This window comes from Brugia malayi (assembly GCF_000002995.4).
Source record: "Brugia malayi strain FR3 genome assembly, contig: Bm_v4_ChrX_scaffold_001, whole genome shotgun sequence".
Taxonomy (NCBI): Eukaryota; Metazoa; Nematoda; class Chromadorea; order Rhabditida; family Onchocercidae; genus Brugia; species Brugia malayi.
The window spans coordinates 2,864,611-2,880,881 of record NW_025062479.1 but is presented as its reverse complement, the minus strand read 5'-3'; the positions used below and the strand labels follow the sequence as shown (position 1 = coordinate 2,880,881).

General features: G+C 28.2%; 1 protein-coding gene across 1 annotated transcript; it reads right to left on the bottom strand.

The window, feature by feature from the left end:
• Positions 1-322: 322 nt before the first annotated feature.
• Bm17911 (Uncharacterized protein) lies at positions 323-720 on the bottom strand (the record flags this gene model as incomplete). Its single annotated transcript, XM_043073386.1, has 2 exons — positions 323-476; positions 686-720. 2 exons carry the CDS (start codon positions 718-720, stop codon positions 323-325), a joined length of 189 nt encoding a protein of 62 aa, XP_042929320.1.
• Positions 721-16,271: the final 15,551 nt, after the last annotated feature.

The window sequence follows — 16,271 nt, the reverse complement described above, 5'->3', positions numbered from 1 at the left end:
TCCACCATCCTTAAGCATAACATGACACTAACAAGCATAATGTAATAGAACTTAACCTATTGCAATTCAAGTGATATAAAATAAAACATATTGCAACTTGGTGCTCGAAATGAAATAAAAATTTGATGAAAAAATTAAACGAGTTAAGTAATATTAAAACAATATTTAAAAATATTGGATAAAATAACACAAATTCCAGATAATGAACAATAGTTATCTTTTTTTAAGAAAACAGAAAATGAAAAATAGTTATTAGTTCATAAACAGATTATTCACATTGATGGAATGAAAAAAAAATACAAAAGTGAACATTCAACAAAAATTAATCGCCCACAGGGGGGGTGGGCTTCCGTGCTAAATTCCGTCTTTTGAGGTAAATTCCTCTTCCAATTCTTCTAAATTCCACCTTCCTCCATATATTATTAAGCATTTCGCCCTTCATATACCGCCAATCCCCTTTCTGTTTCATTTTCATCCTGAAAAACTTATAATGATTATTCTACCATTTCTTTCAACGTTCAATTTCCTCCATTATAACTTCAAAATTTCATTACTATTCGGCGTTTTTGGCGCAAATTTAACGCATCTTTTACACCAGAATTAAAAAGTAACAACACCAACAGTAAATAAAAATCATAAAATCAATTGGTGAGAAATAAAATAAAAGGGGAGGTGAAATAATTACCTACTGCGATATGGATAAGATCTCCTATAATGCATAGAGCATTGCAAGGCTATTCTCGAAATACTGAAGGAACAGTAAATATGTTCGGATGTTCCGGACCTTCTTCATCTGCAGCAAGCATTCTACAAAGTGATCTCAAGTATACCATACATCAGTGATTTCAAGTACATCCTTCAGCTAAAATAAACCATTCATTTGCCTAAGCTAAAGAGATGCAACATCCCATACAACGACATCACTCCACCGTTCATTTTTATTTTGCCAAATAAAACCATATCTACTGAAAAGGAATTTGAAATGCATTTGACGAAAAGTAATTAATTGTCTATGTTGCAAATTAAATAATGTAAGCTATTTCCCAATTTTATATTGTATGAGTCATAAACATTTCTTACAGTACTCAGTTTTGAGATGAACGTGTTTTTTCATCTGAAAGCTTTGCTAAAAAAAAAAAAAAAAAAAATATTATGTTTAGAAATGATAAGAATATTTTAGTTGTAAAAAATTGGAAGTTTAAAAAATAATTGGAAATCGAATCATTTTTATTGAATCTTACCTGCTCAAAAAATTAAATCATACACAAATATAATTTGAGTATCTTACACAAATATAATTTGAGTAGGAATTTGGAATTCTTTTTTTTTTGTATTTTTTCGATTTCTTGCATTTTTGAATTCTTTTTATGAGCTTTCAAATTTCGTAGAAATTTTCGAAATTTTGATTCTTTTGTTTTTTCGATTTCCAAACCTTTTCCGTAAATTTTTGAATTTTTTTCAAAAAAACCTTTTTGATAATAATTTGGAACATCTCAAATGTAGATCTTATCAGAAAATGAAATAAAAACTAACTTTCATTCTTCGAATTAATTTTAGCATAACATAAAGATTTGAACATACACCTGATCAATCATGTTTGAAAACAAAGTGATTTGTTAAACTGATAAAATATAAGATTAAAGAACTACCTAAAGAGTGCGTTCAGATCCTCAATGCTCTATCTTTGTTCGTTTTTAAGGTTTTAGATAATTATTAATTTAGCTCTCATTACATTATCAAATATTTAATTTTATGTTCAGAAATACAAATATACTCTGATATATGTTTTTGCTATCTGATTTATGCAAATGACCCCTGACTTAAAAACATTTTATAACAGAAAGAACTGAACAAGTTTGCTTATAGATTTCAATGCTTGTAATGATGATGTAAGCATTTTATATAAGCGCCTATTCAAATACTCTATTCTCCTGCATCGATATTCGCTGCACATCAGTCCTACTTGAAACGTTAATAGGCTCATCAATTAACTAATTTCGTAGTTTTTTCTGTTTTTTGTTTTTATTTTTTAATCATGGGTTAATCACTCCAGTCCATCTTATTAATTTCATTTGATGAAGTCTACTCTTATTTTGTTTACTTACGTTTTATTTGTAAAATATGGGCACTACTTCCTCCGATGATCTGTTTTTTCCTCTTCCCTTTAGCATTGAGATCTCTCTTTTGCTTATTAATTCTAAGCAATATGCGTTGTTTCTTGTAGATGACATTTTCCGTTCATAAAGTTCCCGACCCGCTAAATGAATGAGTACCTTTTCCATCCAAAACTACTCATACCAACAAATTTAAGGCATTGTTGTCGATTTCGTCATAAATTCAATTTCCCTTGTGGTATTATAGTTGAGCCGTAATGTCAGTTTAGCACGAAATTTGCAATAACATTTAAAATGGGCCTAAATATATTTACCGCCAGAAATGCTCTAGAAATTGCAGATCATGCACAAACTAATTTTCACCTGGGAATTAAAGCGAATATCGGAGGTCATTCCAAAAGAGCATCTCGCACTTTCATCCACTTCACATAATTTGTCGTGGAAGATTTGATAATTTAATTTATTATACTGAGAGAGGCTGTTGATTGCAGCGAGATTCGTTGATGTAGATGTAAATATGTCAATTAAATCCCGCATAAAAGACAAAAAAGAAAGTCTGGAAATTTTCCGACTAGCTACAAGACATCAAAATCATTCCTTTCCTTATGATTTCAAAACACTACTTTGGAACTACTTTTTCTACATTTCTTTGTACCAGTGTACCAAAACATATTCCGAACACCATCGATCTAAATGACACTTACTTTCACTACTACTCTTTATTGGGAGCTCGAGTTTCTTATGATTTTAATTTTAAGCTAAGTAGTACAAGATTTCAATAATATGGTAGTTTTTCTGACTTTTTTCCATACATCAATTCAGCACATACGTGCAAGTCCTTCATGTTGATAATGTCTTCTAAGAGCTCATCAAGACCTGGAGTGGTTTAAATAGCTTCACAGTACCTGCTTAATTGTTATATGTGATGTGGAGCGGTGTATTTCTTCAATTTGTGAACTGTTATCAACAAACAGTCAAAATGAAGCCAAATAGTATATAGCAAGCATTAAAAGAGAATAAATAAGCAGTGAAAAAGAAAAGGACAAAACGAAATAAGAGGTTGAATTGCAAAAGAATTTCAAATCGTTAAGATTTAATCAATCCTCAATGAGGAAATAAGTAGCAAAATAAAAACTTCATATAAAAAAAAAAAAATATTGAAAAAATAAAAAATATAAGTATATATAAAATAAAAAAAAATGAAAATTTCTGACTGTCATATTTTTTTATGAAACTGATAATGAAAATCAAACATTACAATTTATCATTGTTCGTTTCTTTGAAATCCAATAAAAAAAGATTTAGAGCTTAGTAAGCTCCAAAATTTCTTATTAACACATGGAAAAAACATAATGAAGAACAAGTAACGCAACCACCATCAGGCTTTTTTATCCACCCTAATGGATTATCTGAAGGGCTGCAACAGCAAAGGCAAAAGGCATATTAAAGCAAACTAAGTCAAACTGTGATATTTCTTCTTTATATAGACCGATATATTCAGCCAGCTGAGTGGTAACACTTCTCAAGTGCATCACTTATTGTTGAATTATTCAGTTTGTGATTCGGAAATTTACCAACATAGCGTAGAAATCTGAAACTGCTATTATTCAAAGCATTTTAATGATTTAAGTAGAAAAACAGATAAGAAATCCTAAGAGCAAATAATTTTTGTTGGAAAGTCAAAATTCTCAAGTCGAATTTTGAATTAAATTATAAGCAGAAACATTTCTCAGGAAGGCATCAATTCAAACTAGTCCGCGGAGATTTTCTGTGACAGTTTGCTCTTCCAGTAAAAGGTACGACAACTGGACTGAAATGCAAAAGAACCAAGCACAAATACAGCCGGAAGCCAAAGGAATGTTGGAATAAAAGAATTCATTCAAAGCAAGCTTCAATTAATTCAGATTGTTTAAAAAGAATAGAATTTAAAGAATATGGAAAGGAGTAATCCCTCGATCTGAAATGCATATAGAAAGAGCACAATTATAGAAAAACATAGTATAAATATTGAAGAAAGTAACAAAATCATCAAGTTATTAGATTGAATAATTTCGTTAGAAAAAACTGTAAAAAGAATACAGAATGTTGAAGCCAGCAAACCAACAACTGTACAACCAATACTGGGAAGCAAACTATTCTAACAACAATTGGATCTAATTGAGATTAATCTTGTTGTATTATCGAGAACTGAAAATGCTGTAGGATGATGTGTCAAATTGCAAAAATTTCTCCTCAACTTCCACTGCTTGTCATACGCCTAGCAGATCATTATTAAAGAGATATTATGTAGTTTACAAAACAAACACAAAACAAATCTTTGAAAGAACCAATCTTTCAGAAAACTTAATATCCTCCTTTTTGCATCAGCAAGGAAATTATATAGTGTTGAAATGTCAACTGATTTGAAATTAAGAACAGATACAGTTTAAGAAAAAGCAAAGAACAACGAATATCAAGCAACAAAAAGTTAACATATTATACACAACATAACATGTAATACAAATTTTACACACAAAGTATCACCTAACAACTTTTAATTTGTTTTGACGTATATAAGCCACATATCGACTAAATATATATTGAAATGGAGAAACTTCGACACTCATTTCAAAAAGGGTCAAGATCGCAAACTAAAAAAAGTCCAGAAGATTCCAATAGTAATATCGCCCCGAAGTTCAATAAAAAAAAGAACCAAACTAACTACAGTCGACAAAAACGCTTTTATTTCCTAAAATTATGGCAAAAGGAAAATCGTAGACCTATAGCAAAACAATCAGTTACAAAGAGCGCCTATTTCTCCCTATAAATGACGAATGCGCTCCTCCAGCCAGTATATCTAGTCCTGTATTCCTTACTACAATAATTCCTTATCTTCTTTTGCATACAACCAGGTCTACAGAGGAATAAATATGTCTCGAAATTTTTATCTCAGTGAGGCGATCTTGTTGGATTATCGAAGGTTGGAAGTGTTGTAGAACATAGCAAATTATTAGAAGTTAAAACGTATTAGTCAGTTTGGTCGTTTGTTATGCAAATTTAGTGCAGGCGGATTTATCATAAATTGTAAATGCAGTTGTTTGCTGAAATAGACATATATATTCATCCCTCTGCAGACTTCAATGCCTCTATACAGGGCTTAGGCTTACAAAAAAGAGAAAATGTAGTAGTGGAAAGGAGGGAGTGCTTTCATCGTTTGTTAGGAGCAGGCGCTCATTGTAATTGTTTCGTCCCATGACAGTAGGTCTACGATTTCCCTTTTATTATCATTATTACTAAATCGTTATTATCTATCATTATTCATATTTATTGTTTATTATTTATTATTATTTATTATCTATCATTATTTATTACTATTTATTGTCACTTATTTATTGTTTATTATTATCAATTATTAATTATTATACATACATATTCTAAGTACGTCGCAAAATTTCATTTATTAGGTTCTGCTTTCCATATTACGGGCGTTAAAGCATATGTATTATTATAGGTTGTTCCATGTCTGCATGCTAAATTTTGTGTGTTAATATGTCATAATAAAATTTTATTAAATCTAAAGGACTAAATTTGTCTTAATATGGTTAAGTTTGATAAAAGTTAGACGACTAAGAGCCACGTCGTTATTAACTGTAAAGGATGTATTAGTTATTCAATGGGAGGTAAATTGTGATTTTAACAATCATTTTCCTATGCTCGATGATAAAAGAATATTTATTTAAAAGAAATAAATAGTGATATGAAGCTGAAAAAATGTTGGGTCGCCAGGCAAAACAATCCTCATGAACTTATTAACATTCATTGTACTTGAATTTGAATCTTTTGGAGTAATTTTGAATGAATTTTGTAATAAGCAGATATGGTCGTTTCATCAATTTGACTTATCCCGATAAAAAAAATATGCTTAAAAATACGAATCTGTTTTTAATGAGGCTTCAGTGGGTCTCTATCGAACGATCGATGGAATTGGAATCCATCTCGAAAAAGGATCAAATAGAAATCAAATTAAGAAAATCCTTGGAATTAACTGAGGTCATAGTAGGGACACAAACGCTAAAAGCAAGGAACGGGTAGGGATTTACGAAGAGGTCCATCTTACAATTCGTGGGCTCTCAGTATGTTTCACTAAGATTTCTTGTTCCTGTCATGATAAAATTTAAATTATCACGTAGGTTTTTTTTTGAGCTATTTCAGAGTTACGAAGGTTACGATTCTCTATATGATTAAGAGAGTGGTGGAACTTTTGATGTATTTGCATATTTGCACCTAACATTTCAAGGTTCTCTTAAGGAAACATGTTATGTTGTATGGGATGTTGCATCTCCTTAGCTTTGGCAAATGAATGGTTTATTTTAGCTGAAGGATGTACTTGAAATCACTGATGTATGGTATACTTGAGATCACTTTGTAGAATGCTTGCTGCAGATGAAGAAGGTCCGGAACATCCGAACATATTTACTGTTCCTTCAGTATTTCGAGAATAGCCTTGCAATGCTCTATGCATTATAGGAGATCTTATCCATATCGCAGTAGGTAATTATTTCACCTCCCCTTTTATTTTATTTCTCACCAATTGATTTTATGATTTTTATTTACTGTTGGTGTTGTTACTTTTTAATTCTGGTGTAAAAGATGCGTTAAATTTGCGCCAAAAACGCCGAATAGTAATGAAATTTTGAAGTTATAATGGAGGAAATTGAACGTTGAAAGAAATGGTAGAATAATCATTATAAGTTTTTCAGGATGAAAATGAAACAGAAAGGGGATTGGCGGTATATGAAGGGCGAAATGCTTAATAATATATGGAGGAAGGTGGAATTTAGAAGAATTGGAAGAGGAATTTACCTCAAAAGACGGAATTTAGCATAAAAGCAGAGTGTTCTAGTTTGTCAGATGATAGCGAAAAAATTCCTGAGGTGCTGGTGGCACTAATGGAGACAAATGGTGTTAACAAATCCTGAAGAAAATATTCAAAAAATGCCCTGTAAGCTTCATACTACTGTAATGGGAAAGAAGCTAAAACGAGTATTAAAATTTGCTTATCATGTGAAACAGATAAATGTGCCTAGATTTAAATTTATTTCAGAAGATCAGGGATGATAAGAATGCCAGCTCCGCATACAATGATAGACTTTGGAAAGGGTTGGAAGTGCTGCAGACGAAGTCGTACGCTGTTTCGAGCGGAAGGAAATACTAACATCGATAATTCATAATTTTATGAATATTAAATTATATTAATAAATTATGTCTGTCGTAGTGCAATGAAAGGCATCATATTTTAGCTTGCTTTCATTTTAACCAAAGAAATCAACCAAAAAAGTAAATTTCATGCAGATAAGGCAGCACATTAATGTATCCAGAACGGCAAGTGCTTCAAGAAAGAATTTTCAAATTGTTCGGGCACAGAAAATGTGGCAGACTGATCATGCATATTCTAGGTTTTACTCATTAATTATATATTTTCTAATCTAACAATCTATATTATATTTTTCTAATTCTTATGAACAACTGACATAGTATATATCAGTAAAAATAAGTTATAATCGTACTTGTTTAGGTAGCAGCAGTGGTTGATATAATGTATACTTTAGCAATAATAATAATAATAATCTCATGTTGCACATATTACCACTGTTTATGGCTAATTTAGAATTTTTGGAAATAATTGCTCACGATCATTTATTAAAATGACAGCTCAATTTTGTAAATAATATATAATAGGTGAAATTTCTCAAATTTGGAATTTTCAAAAGATTTGTTAATTACATACTATATCACATATTTTATCTTCTAAAATAATGATTTAGTAATTTCAGATAGATGATTATAATAAATTCAATAAGAGAAGCAGTTTTTGCTTCGGCATTGGTTGATGCATGCAAATCGACCAGTTGCTTCATTTGAAGTTTGTTTTAAAATTATCATTTGAAAATTTTGAGTTGATTCAATTTGACATATGTTACAAAATCACGACGACAACATCTCCATTCCTTTATGAATGAAGAGAAGTAAAGATCAGCTTTTTTTCGCTGCTAATATAATTCACATAGAGTAACAAATTTACAAATGGATCAGTGAAATTAACAAATAAAGTTGAAATAACAAATGAAATTGATAGCATTTATTATCCTCTTAAATTAAAATTACACATTAAAGAAGGGCATGCAACAGCAGAAAGTATAAATTACTTGAGTGGACAGAGTTGACAAAAAGTATACACTAAATAATAGTAACCAAAAAGTGGAAAAATAAATTAAAGAAAAAGAAACAAATAAATAAAGTAAAACATTATCCATTAATTAAAGTTAAATTGACGAAAAGAGCATGCACTTGGTAAAACTACAAGAATACAGATTTCTGATTTCTAATAAGAGGAAACGTAAAATTTTGAACTATGCAAGTCTTGAAAATTTGACAAGTTCTGACGATCAGATTCAATGCCAAGTTACCAAATTTTGCAAAATTTTAAAAATTGAATAGTTAGAACAAATGATTAATATTTTCAAACTATTTTTCAACACGCATTTTTTGATTTCTTTTGGTACTGTTGAAAGTTGAAGAAAAAAATAGTGATCATTTTTTATTAGTTTTCGATAATTCAGTAGTGATTAGAATGCATTTTCACGAGATAATGATAATTTGAACATTACTCGCAAAAATTCATTATTAACAAAAAATCAGTCTCTCAAGGATTGTACCATGCTGAAATCCTCATGTACTGCTTAAGATGACTTAAACAAATTAGTGTATAAGGTATGCATTACTAAATGCCAATTTGTAGTTTGTAATCACCTGTCACTGTCAACATGAGCATTTCGCTGAACAAGTTGAAAAGTAAAATAATTTAGATTCCAAGCTATAAAAGAAATAAAGCATTGTTTATTTCTAAAAAAAGTGGAAAAAGCTCATTGTATTAGTTATTTATCCGATGTTTATTTTAGTTGTTGCACATTAATATTTGAGCTATCAATTGGAATAAGTTAAAATGGTTACAGTTAAACTTAATGACTGAAATTAAATCCGTTTTTGCCTTTGCCCATAATTAATCTTACTACTATTATACCTATTAGCAATATGAAAGTGCTATTAATGTCCATTGGATATACATGTTGATCAGCCAATGTCATCTGAGTTCGTTTCACTTTGATTTTCATTGCGAACAAGTGCAAAACTATTTTTTAATTGCTGCTACCAAAACTATAATTTTTTTTCACGAAGCTTAAATTCTGAAACGGAAATAAATTTAAAAAGATTTCATTCTGAAATCTATACTTATGTAATTCAATAACTGCAATGGAAAGGCTAATAGTGAATTTTCCTACAAAAAAAGATGAAAGATGAAGAAATTTCAATTCATTGTCATTTTAATTCATCCACAAAAAGGATAAAAGAAGATATTTTCTTTTTTTAAATTTGTCCCTAAAAAAAAGGAAATGGAATTATGAGAAATAATTTACTGCTTCAAAAAAAAGGCTAATCACAAATTGTTTCTTTTAAATTTTGAATTTAAGTCATTTTGTCATTAATCAATTAAGCAGGCATGCAACAGAAATAATTTCTCTCAAATACATAATAATTGGATCAGATGTTGAACTTGCAATTATATAAAGCCATATGTTGCATCCTAAGGAAGGAAATTATGTCAGAGCAATAAAATTTAGCTAAAAAAAGTTTGTTATGCTTTAATTTGTGCATAATAATTTTCTGTTCCCTTTAAACTGTGCTTTGATCAAATTTTGCGACTCTTTAAACTTTAATTTTTCATAGCTTTTTTTTGTGCAACTATTTAGACAATATATTGATATCGGTAGCTTATATTACTTGGCCGAAAGGCAAATTAAACACAGCGATTTAATGGGAAGCATTATATTAATAGCTTTCAGAAGTTCCGTACACTTGTCATAAACAGAATAAAACTCTCTGTAGACTTGTAATCAAAATAAGACTTTAAAAATTTCCCACATTTATCACCATTGTTTTATTTAAAACAATAAAAAAATTTTCCCATACATAATATAATATAGTCGGAATAAAATTCTTTTAAAAAACATTGTCAAAATAATCAATCCGAAAGAATGAAGAATGAGTTTCCATAAAACAATACAAATATACACAATCACAATAGTATCAAAAGCAATACCAGTATTTGTAAAATGCTTAACCATAACATTAACAGCCATTGTTTTTTTACATAACTGATAACTAACTGAAATAAAATGAAGAAAATTTGATGGTGAAAAAAAAAAAAAATTAATTAATTAATTAAAATTTTCAAGATACTTGAATAAAACAATTCCTCACTTATTTGCCACTGAATAAAAATAGAACTAATTTTATTATTAAAATTTCTTGAAAATAAGACTGCATCATCAAATCCTAACTGATTAAAAATGTAAAATAATTTAATATAAGTTATTTGAAAATTGTACATTGTATGAAATATGAACACTTTCAATTTTCAGATGAAACGTGTTTGTTCATCTGAAACCTTTGATAATATAATAACTAAAGTTAGAAAAATGTTAAAAGAAAAATGTTAGAAAAGATGCGATAATTTAGTTATAAAAAATTGGAAGTTAAAAAACTAATTGAAAATTGAGTCATTTCTGTGTACAGCGACAAGAAATTTAGAATCCTTGTTTTTTATTGTTTAAAGTCGCGGTTATTTTGAACTAATTGAGTTTTGAAATTCATTTTCACATTTTTCCGAGTTTTCTATGTTTCTGTTTTTTATATAAAGCTTCTGAATTTCATAATTATATTCTAAAAATTTCGACTTTTGTTTTTGTTTCGTCGATTTCTAGGTTTTCCAGATATTTTCGAACTTTTTTCATTTTTTTTTTTGAGCTTTATGTACTATACATCACTTACTTTTTGAATCTTTTGAAATCCTGAATTTTTTTCCAAAATTTTCAAAGCTCAATTTTTTTAAATATTTTGGAGTATTCTAATTTTATTACACATTTTATAAACTAAACGATGAAAGGTAGTGAAATCAATGCAGCCATGAAACATTTACTTCATACTAATTCATCGAAATTGATTTGAAGTATTCGATTATTAATATAAATTAACCTTACTAATTCCATCAATTATATGGCACACTTTAAGATTTATTTATTGCTATGTTCTAAGGGAGCGAAAAATCATGAGCAATCGATGGTGACTAAATGACTGCCAACCAAATAGTTATTGAATGTATACAAGGAAATATCAATAACACCTAGTCATTCTAAACAAAATTTATATGTCATATGTGAAAATTTCTGATTTATAAGAAACGCTTTCTTTGTACATATTTAAGCCAAGATTGAAGTTCAGAATTCAACATCCTGTAAAAGCAGTTCAGTTTCTTCATATTGCTAATGTGATTAAGCAATCATATAAAATTATTTGATTTATAGAGTTTTCGAGTGGTTTACTATTAAATATGAACGTTGCAGCAAAATTAACAAATAATAAAATTCATGCAAAAATTGGTGAAATATGAAGAAAAAATCATATAAAAACATAACTTTACAATTAATGCATTAGAACAAAGCAATTAATTAGTTGTGAGCATATGGATAACTTCATTCTTAGATTTAACTTCATTTTTTTTATTTGACATCAAATAGAAAAGAAAACATGACCTGTGAGAGAAAGAATATTACAAAGACCCAGAAGACGAAGTAACATAAACATTTGTTTTATAATCAAATTTTAAGTAAAAATACAAAAATTTCAGATAGTAAAGAGGTTTAATGGAAAAACATTATCATACGTCTTTTCCAATCATAAAAATTATTTTCAAACTGTCAGAAGCAATTATTTTATTTGATAATAGACATGAAAATATGATAATATTAGTATGTTCTCTGCAAACACTTATCTATTCTTTTTTTTTTTTTTTTTCATATTTGATATCACTGAATCAATTTACAGTATTTGAACTAATATCTTCTACTTATTTACAATCACAAAGAATATTTAACAGGCCCCAACAATAGTCAATTTATTATCTCATAAAAATCTTATCGTGGATTGCAAATTTGATTGTTATCACTAAAGTTACTTGTTCATCTCCATCTACATATCCGTATAGATAGATAATAGCAACTATTTATTAGTTGCAGAAAGTTTTGAGAATTTGACGAGAAATTCACAAAAAGTTCCTTTCTAAAAATTAAATGTACTTATTAATATTAAAATATTATGGTTGTTTAAAAAATTTCAAAATCATGCATATCACATTTTGAAAAGTTTTATTTGCAATTTAGGTAAATACGCTACATACAAAACAGCGTGCATTATTGCACTGAAAATTCCATCATGATTTATCTATCTATTAGATTAGCTAAATTATTTGTTTTACTGAATTCGGTAATTCTTTCTTTGATATTGACATCAATTTTTTTTGTTAAAAGATAATATATGAGAAGAGTGATCAACCTCTGATCACTTTTTTTTTTTTTTTTTTTGCTGTTCGATTTTTATTTTGATCAACCATTCATTTTTCTAAATCTAACTTTACAATTGCATATGCATTTTGTTTGACTAATCCTTTCATAAGTTGGAAAACTTCTTCAATAATATTCTTCTTTTCCTTACAATTTCAAAGCTATAACTAGATTGTTAAATTTTTTTAAAGAATAAAATTTTATCCCAAATTTAAAATGGCAGTGCTTTCAAACAAATAATAATCAATCAGAATAGCTTACAAACAAAAAAAAAAAAAAAATTCTTTAGCTCTTCTTTACAAATGAAAAAAAAGCGAAAAATTTCTTTTTTTTGAACACAATTTAAAGGTTATCAAATAGCTATTGAAATCTGAAGTTCAATGATAGAAAGAAATATTTGATTTCATCTAATTTCATGCACACTTCAGCAACTATCGAACAAGTTATTCCACTTATTCACGGCATTCATCGTAATTTAATATCTCGTTTTTTTTTTTTTTTTTTTTCTTGTTTTTATGCTATAACACATTTATTGCTTTCCGGACCCGTAAAATTTGCTGCTATCCATGTTCCTTGTCTTTTGTTAACTAGTCAAGTCAACATCAAATTAATCAATATTTTCATCGTTTCTTCAATGCATCCTCTAAGTTAATTAACTTTTCTACGTTCTTTTTTTTCTGCTTAACGTCATTTAATCAGTATGCACTGCTTAACTCCTTTGGGTGAATGTTTTGAATGATTTTAGTTTTAAATGACCAAATGCATACTTGACTTCATTTAATTCAAGTATGAGTTTCTAGCTGTAGTTTTAAATGCAAGCTTTAATATGATTAAGGAAATATAAAATGTCTTATTTAATTTTTTTTAAAATGAAATATCGTTTTGCGGTAGTTCCCTTTATTTATAATAAAATGAATGACCGGAAAGATGACAGACTAACCTACTAAGCTATCATTTTCTACATCATCTTATAAGTGTGTTTTTTTTTTCTACATTCATCCAATAATTCCAACAACAACGACAGCAACAAAATTTCTATAATTTCCATATTCTTTTCAAATTTAACATAATTTGGAAAATTTCAACAATTTCAAAGACTACACGAAAAATGTAATAATCGTTTCTATCTTAATTAATGCAAATAATGAGTAAATAGAAATTGCAGCATTAAAATTATTTTCATCATTTCAAAAAGAACATTGATAATTTTTTTCTCTCACAGCAATTTTAAAAAATCAAAATTTAATGCTAACGCAAAAGATTCTGATGATTTGGTTATATCAGTTTCCAGACAACTTTTTTCCCTGCTTTTTTAATGTCATAGCAATTTTCAAAAATTAAAGCTTAATGCTAGAGATTCTATTTTAATTTTCTAGCAATCTTTTTTTGCCTTTCTTATGACATAACAATATTGAAAAATTAAAACTCAACATTAAGGATTTTGATGATCCGGTTGTTTTAATTTTCATATAGATGAAATTTTCAATTTCATCAGCTGAAAGATCTTGGCATCAGAAAAAAGATGTCACATTTAATAAAAAGTGCATTAATTAAAATACTGAGCATTTTTCTTTGAATCAAATTATGCAACAAAATGTTAACAATTCAGTCGTTTTTCTTTTGTTTTTTGTTTTTTTAACAAATTGAATTAAGTATACTTGAAATGATGGCTTTATTTTAACGAATGCAGTCGAGTGTACTTGAAATATTGGCAAGAGATATCCGAGGTACGTGTCGGCTGGTTAAATTGCAGCTTTTACAGTCTTAAGAATAAGCGATGTCATCAATCTCAGTTATCAACTTCATCATAAAGAAAAAATGCCTTTTCACTCCTCCGAAGTATTCATTTTCATTTTTCATTTACCTAAAAATATATGCTACTACTACTGACAAAAGAAAAAAAAAACGGATAGTTTTTGTTTAATTTATAGTCAACAATTAATCGAAATTAACGTTTATAATTTAAAATTATAAATCATCCAACTAAAATGAAGGATTTCTCGATGCTCAGTCGGTTTTTCATCAATCAAAGTTAAGGTTTATATTTTGAAAGATATCATTAGACGGTCCATTAATAACACAAAAAATATTGCAAAACATGGGCGATTAGAAGTGACGAATATTAGTAAGAATGAAATTATTTTACACTCGAAAATAACCTTGATAGAAAAAATCGAACGAAGAATTTGTTGAAGTGCTGATAAAAATTGGAACAGTGATAAGTTTGCTGATAATACTTGGAAGATGAATACAACTACGTATCAATACAGCAGGAAAAAAAAGCTCATCTTTTGATATTCTGCAGATCTCTTTGAGATATTATTTTGGATAATTAAACGTTATATAAAAATGACATATTCTATAGCAATCATTAGCTATTCCTTCAACAATTATTTCTTGTTTTCAAAAAATGATAAAATATCCTTCAATGCATATTGCAACATCAAAAATTTAACTTTTTTCAAATTGAAAAATATTCATTTCAAGTCAAAAGTATTTATCATCCAGTGGATATGGCACTTAAAATTTTGTTTCATATAACAAATTTCTTGAATCTTTTCTTATTTTTTTCTTCTCTTTTGTTAGTTTCAAATAAATTTAGCATGAATCTTTATCGTGTCCATGGCAACAACAAAAAGTATAGCGACTGGGGAAAAGAATTGAATTAGAATAGTTTTGTTGAATTCTTTTTTTTTTTTGGCTTATTTTTGAAAAAATAATTTTATGCAATCATCATCTTATTTATAACACTATTTTTTGAACCTTTTTTCTTTCCTTATCTTTTTTACAGTCAGTGATTTAACTGTTTATATTGCACCAACTAATTTAGAAATTAATTTAAAGAAAAATTAATTGATAATAATATGACAACTTGAAAAGAATGCAATGTGATAAGTAAGATTAATTATAATGTAGCTCTTATATCATTGAGTTTGATCTATATTAAGTATATTGGCTTACTGCACCAAAAAGTTTATGCTGACATCGGCTAATCGATGTCATAATGCGAGAAAAAAATTGTGCTACTTCAGTAACTGTAAAGAATTTCGAAGCTTTACGAAAGTTTGCTAGTGATTTACGGATGATTTTCATCAAACAGTAAAACTTCTATCATAAGAATGCATGCCAAAAGAAAATGTCAAAGGTCAGTGATTTCATCAGTTCACCATCAATTTATTGTGTTGAGTATTATGAACTTAAGAATATCACAAATGTAGCAGTAAAGTTTTTAACTGCAATATAATTGCAAGAATGTTATTTTCTTCACTAATCTAAGTGGTTTTGCATGATATTACTAATTGAAATGGATCATTCGAAAAATTTGGGAATTAGAACAATATTTTTCTGTAATTCAGTGAGAATTGCTTATATTTTTGTTTTTCTCTTGTTCCCTTTTTTTTTTTTAAAAAAAAAAAATGGAAGAATGAATAAACAAAATCTATAAACTGGTGGTAAAGAAAAAGTGTTGAAAATTGACAGATATTAGATTTTTTTCGATCAAAATTTTCTATTTATTTTTGTTCTTCATCCCAATTATCTTTTTCTGATCTCATTGATGAAATTGAAATAATATAAAGTTTGGGTTTTTATCTTTGAAAGTTATGATTAAAAAATTATTGTTTGAAAAGTGAAACATGCGTGGGAAGTTCTTTTTCTTATTAACACATCAGAAACATTGATAAATATTACTTTCCATAATAATATTATTAGGTTTAATTTT